Source organism: Phalaenopsis equestris, unplaced genomic scaffold (genome assembly GCF_001263595.1).
Source record: "Phalaenopsis equestris unplaced genomic scaffold, ASM126359v1 Scaffold000114, whole genome shotgun sequence".
Classification (NCBI taxonomy): Eukaryota; Viridiplantae; Streptophyta; class Magnoliopsida; order Asparagales; family Orchidaceae; genus Phalaenopsis; species Phalaenopsis equestris.
This window is the reverse complement of record NW_018164556.1, coordinates 832,691-837,700: the sequence shown is the minus strand read 5'-3', so window position 1 is coordinate 837,700 and position 5,010 is coordinate 832,691. Positions and strand designations below refer to the sequence as shown.

The window sequence follows — 5,010 nt, the reverse complement described above, 5'->3', positions numbered from 1 at the left end:
TGTTATTTTATTGGCTATGGAGATAAGACATTTGGATATCGTTTCTGGGATGATCAGTGTCGGAAGATCATAAGGAGCAGGAACGTGATTTTCAATGAGAAGCTTATGTACAAGAACAAGTCCAGTACAGTTTCTGAAACAACACTGAAGGAATATGGGTTGGTAAGATTTGATGATTTACCAGAGGACACAGTGCAGGACAGAGATGCAGTTGACGAGGAGAGTGGATAAGGGGCATCCACTCCTATTGTTCCACAGTCAGTTTCAGAGCAGTCTACCCCTACAGTTTTAGTTCGAAGGTCAGAAAGGGCTAGACGTTCTCCACAACGTTATTCTCCATCTTTGAACTACATTCAGCTGACAGGTGGTGGAGAACCTCAAAGTTATGAAGAAATATTGCAAGATGAAAATTCGAGCAAGTGAGAGCTTGCCATGAAGGAGGAGATGAATTCTCTGCTTGAAAGTCGGACTTGAGAGTTGGCAGATCTTCTATCTGGGAAGAAGGCATTACACAAAAAGTGAGTGTATCAAGTGAAGACTGAGCATTATGGCAATAAAAGGTACAAGGCTAGACTTGTTTTAAAGGGTTTTCAGCAGAAACACGGTATTGATTATTCCGAGATTTTCTCTCGTGTGGTGAAGCTTACAACCATCAGAATGGTACTGTCTATGGTGGCTACTGAAGATCTCTCCCTTGAGCAGTTAGGTGTGAAGACAACATTTCTTCACAAGGATCTTGAAGAAGACATCTACATGCACCAACCTAAAGGGTTCGTGGTACCAGGAAAGGAAGAGTCAATTTGCAGATTGAAGAAGAGCATGTATGGTCTGAAGCAAACTCCTAGACAGTGGCACAAGAAATTTGATAATTTCAAGCACAGTGCAGGGTACAACAGATGTCAGGCAGATCACTATTGTTATGTCAGGTATTTTGACAATTCTTATATCATTCTACTGCTGTATGTGGATGATATGCTTATTGCACGTGTTAGTATTGAGGATATCAATAATCCGAAGAAGAAGATGTCAAAGCACTTAGCAATGAAGGATTTGAGAGCGGAAAAATAAATCATTGGTATGAGAATTGTTAGAGATAGAGTCAGAGGCATGTTGAGACTCTCTCAGGCTGAGTATGTGAAAAAGGTACCTAGCAGGTTCAACAAGGCCAAACCAGTTGGCACACCCTTGGGAAGTCACTTCAGTCTCAGCAAGAATCAGTCACCCAGGTCAGAAGAGGAACAAGATCACATGAGTAAGGTTCCTTATGCTTCAGCTATTGGTTCACTTATGTATGTTATGGTTTGCACCAAATCGGATATTGCCCATGTAGTGGGAGACGTTACCAGATACATGAGTAATTCTAGAAAGGAACATTGGGAAGCAGTGAAGTGGATCTTGAGGTACCTAAGAGGCTCTGCAGAAACTTGCTTGTGTTTCTCAGGAAAGAGTTCAGAGGTACGTGGCTATGTTGATGCTAATATAGTTGGGGACATTGATACCAGAAGAAGTACTACATACTATATTTATATTTTTGGTAGCACTGCAGTATCGTGGAGCTCTAATATGCAGAAGACAGTTTCATTGTCTACCACAAACGCTGGGTATATAGCAGTGTCAGAGGCTGCAAAAGAGATGATATGGCTACAGGGCTTCTTGGAAGAATTGGGCTAGAAGAATCATAAGATCATTCTCTACAGTGATAGTCAGAGCGTCATATACCTTGCCAGAAATCTAGCATTTCAGTGCATGACTAAGCACATTCAGATCAAGTATCACTTCATACGGTCATTGTTAGATGACAGACAGTTGTTGCTTGAGAAATTTTGTAGAAGCCAGAACCCTGTTGATATGTTGACAAATGGTGTTACTCTGGAGAAACTGAAGTTGTGTGCAGCTTCAGTTGGTCTTCTAGCTTGAAGATAATGGCATTGAGTTGCAGAGGTGGAGGATAACACATTTGAAGAAAAAGGCTACGCCACTAGTGGAGGATATCAGTTTGAGGAAGAAGAAGTTGGAGTATGTGTACCGGTCTCCAAGTGGAAGATTTGTTGAGTGTGGAGCCCGGTAGAGAAAAACAAAAGAAAAAAAAACCATAACTACTCCCATTAACTTCCTCCCCTGTCTCTGTCTCTCTTTCGTGAACAAAATAGAACCCTCTCGTTTCAGTCTCTCTCTCTCTCGCGAAACAGGAAGCTCCCATTTTCGCGAATAGAAAAAGAAGTGCTCCCTATCTCCGACTCTCGCTCGCGAAACAGAAACCTTGCTCCCTCTGCGCGTCTTTGTTGAAGGTCTGGTGGTTCAATCAAGAGGGAGGAGTCGTTACTCCCTTGATATTTCTCCTCGGCAGGTGTTTTTGCAAGGTGTTGTTTTTGCGTGCTCTGCAGAAGGGAAAAGAAGATAGTGGAAGAAGAATGCTGCTCTTCTTGATTACTTCTTGTTAGCTTGTGACAGAAGAGAAATAGGTTTTTTTCTCTTGTACGTATTTCTTCTTCTTCGGTGTTCTTGCTCTTGGGTAAATCTTGGTGTAAAGAGAGATAGGCAGATTGATGCATTTGCTAGACTTGATTTGCTTTAGTTTAGGTGGCCTACATCCGATCGGCCTCTGGCCTCAGTTCAGGAGGTTCTATCTAGTCATATGGTCCCTTGGTTTCATACCAGTGGAACCTCCTTAGATGCACTTTTATGTCTCCTAATTTGTTGAATCATCTCGAGATTCGTAGAGGCGCATTCATGATGCACACATAAAAAAATACATTTTTATTTAATTATTTAATCATTTCAAATCATGATAAGCCGAACACGAACGAACATACATTAGTTTGTGTTCGGCTTATTTATAGTTCCAACTCGAAAAAATTATGTGTTCAACTCATTTGCTTAACCAATAAATCAAATACAAATTTTTAACGCGCTGAACATAAATTATTTGCGAATAAAGAGCACTTTTTATAGCCTTACATATCACTCATATTTTGGTGTTTTAATATAAACATCATGCTTAGAATGTATAAAAATAATAATCATGCCAGGCTGCTGACCTATTTGCAGACTTTCGTGAATTTATTAAACTAAGTGTGGTGTTTCACAGGCTTGCGAGATTTCAGTGAGCCATCTTACTTCGGGGCATATAATAACATTAATTATTTCGCTATAATACAGTTGCACAAGATTAACCAACTTAGGTAATGATTATTTTGAGTACAGTACAAAGGAAACCTTGCGAAGGATTATGTCTAAGTATTTGAGAATGTGAATGACTTATGAATGTTTGTGAGGATTGAGTTACAATAATTCATTATCCCCTCGGTTGATAAAAATAAGAATCATTTGCCTTTGTGGCACCACAATTGACCCTAAAAGAGGGTCAGTTCATATGGGATTACAAGATAATGTTGGTGATTGCAACAACAATAATTGGCTACAAAAACTTTAGTTGGTTACTATAATGACTATAAATGGCAACAAATTATTTTTGTTGATCGACAACGATCATTGGTGACTGGTGACTCAAGAGTTAAGTTTTAGCACTTACCCTACTCTTTTCTCTCTTCCCTACCCCTAGAAGTGAAGAACAAAGGTCTATTAGCAGTTTTTTTAGAGGGACATTTTGATAAATTTCATCGGGCAATCCACATTTAATCTCTCAATCACAAATAGTTTTTCCAAACATTTTAGTGTCTTAATGACATCATAATTGAATAATCATTGGCTAGTTGGATTCCTCTTGTCGAGATGCTCGATTTAACTAAATAATGCTAAAGTTTTAAGATTTTTTAGCATTTCAATCGATGCACCAACGCATTTAAATATTCAACCTAGGTTATTTTGAACTTCGATGAATTATTTTTAGTTTTATCGAGTTTGTATTGTCATGATGTTCATTTTGACTATAAATTTCTTGAAATCAGGGCTCATATAATCTTAAATTTGAATTTGAATTTGAATTTGAAATATTTCTTGCTCAAAATACATTGAGGTTCATTCCTCATCACAAAAATTTGTTGATGACAGTTCAATTATGTTAACATATTTAGATATATTTTATATTGAAAATATTTTTGTGATGCATATTTTTAATTTTATTCGGCATATGCTCTCTCTCCATAAAGTTAATTTATCAGATAAACAATCAAATTATTATATAATAATTATTCAAAAGATTTGTTGTATCGAGATATGATATAGACATGACATCCAAAGTAATGATATGTATTTTAAAATAGCCTATTTTAATGTAAATTGTATTAAAAAAATTTTATAATATGGGTGGATGGAGATCATCCTTTTTTTTTTATTTAAAGACTAATTATGATGGTTTGCACACAAGTGAAAATATTACATTTGGATCTCGAACTCTAATTAAAATTTGACGTGTGTTAAATATGAAAAATATTATTTTATAATCTAAAAAACAGATAAGCTCGGCTCATATTGATTATCATAGACAACTATGTTTTATATTATGACATTCACATCAAATTGTTTATTTGAATATTTTTCTGCTTAGTACAATATGATTATATTAAAGAAAAATATTCAATATTATAATATTAAACATCATGATAGGGTCGAAAAACTCAACCAATTTTGATTATCATGACTTTAATGAAGGTTTTCTTTAATATAATTATATTGTACACTATGACTTTCACATCGAATTATTTATTCAAGATTTTTTTTACTTAGCACAACATGAATGTACTGTGTTGTACGCTACGACCGGATCAAACCGGATCAAACTAATGATTTTTTCTACATTTTATAACAAAATATTATTTTATATAATTGACGGTCATCAAATTTTAATCAGAGATTTCGGACGTAATATTTTCTTTGAATACGACCCTAATATCTTTGTCCACACCAACCAGTTCACTTAAAATTTAAAATAAATAAACAAAATCTTAATATATACACTGAAAAAAAGGCCAAGTTGACAGCAGTCAAACTATCTCCGGCGAAAGCTGCTTTCCAGGCGGCGACAGCCGGTGGCGACACGGTGGACACGCC

The 5,010-nt window shown here is 36.3% G+C and overlaps 1 protein-coding gene across 1 annotated transcript in view; it reads right to left on the bottom strand.

Moving 5' to 3' along the window:
• Positions 1-1,703: 1,703 nt before the first annotated feature.
• Positions 1,704-5,010, bottom strand: part of LOC110020966 (BURP domain-containing protein 3-like) — a 5,304-nt gene continuing 1,997 nt past the window's right edge. Inside the window, exon 5 of the mRNA XM_020719273.1 lies at positions 1,704-1,731. Within this exon, the coding sequence (XP_020574932.1) occupies positions 1,704-1,731 (28 nt within the window). The remainder of the gene's footprint in view (positions 1,732-5,010) is intronic.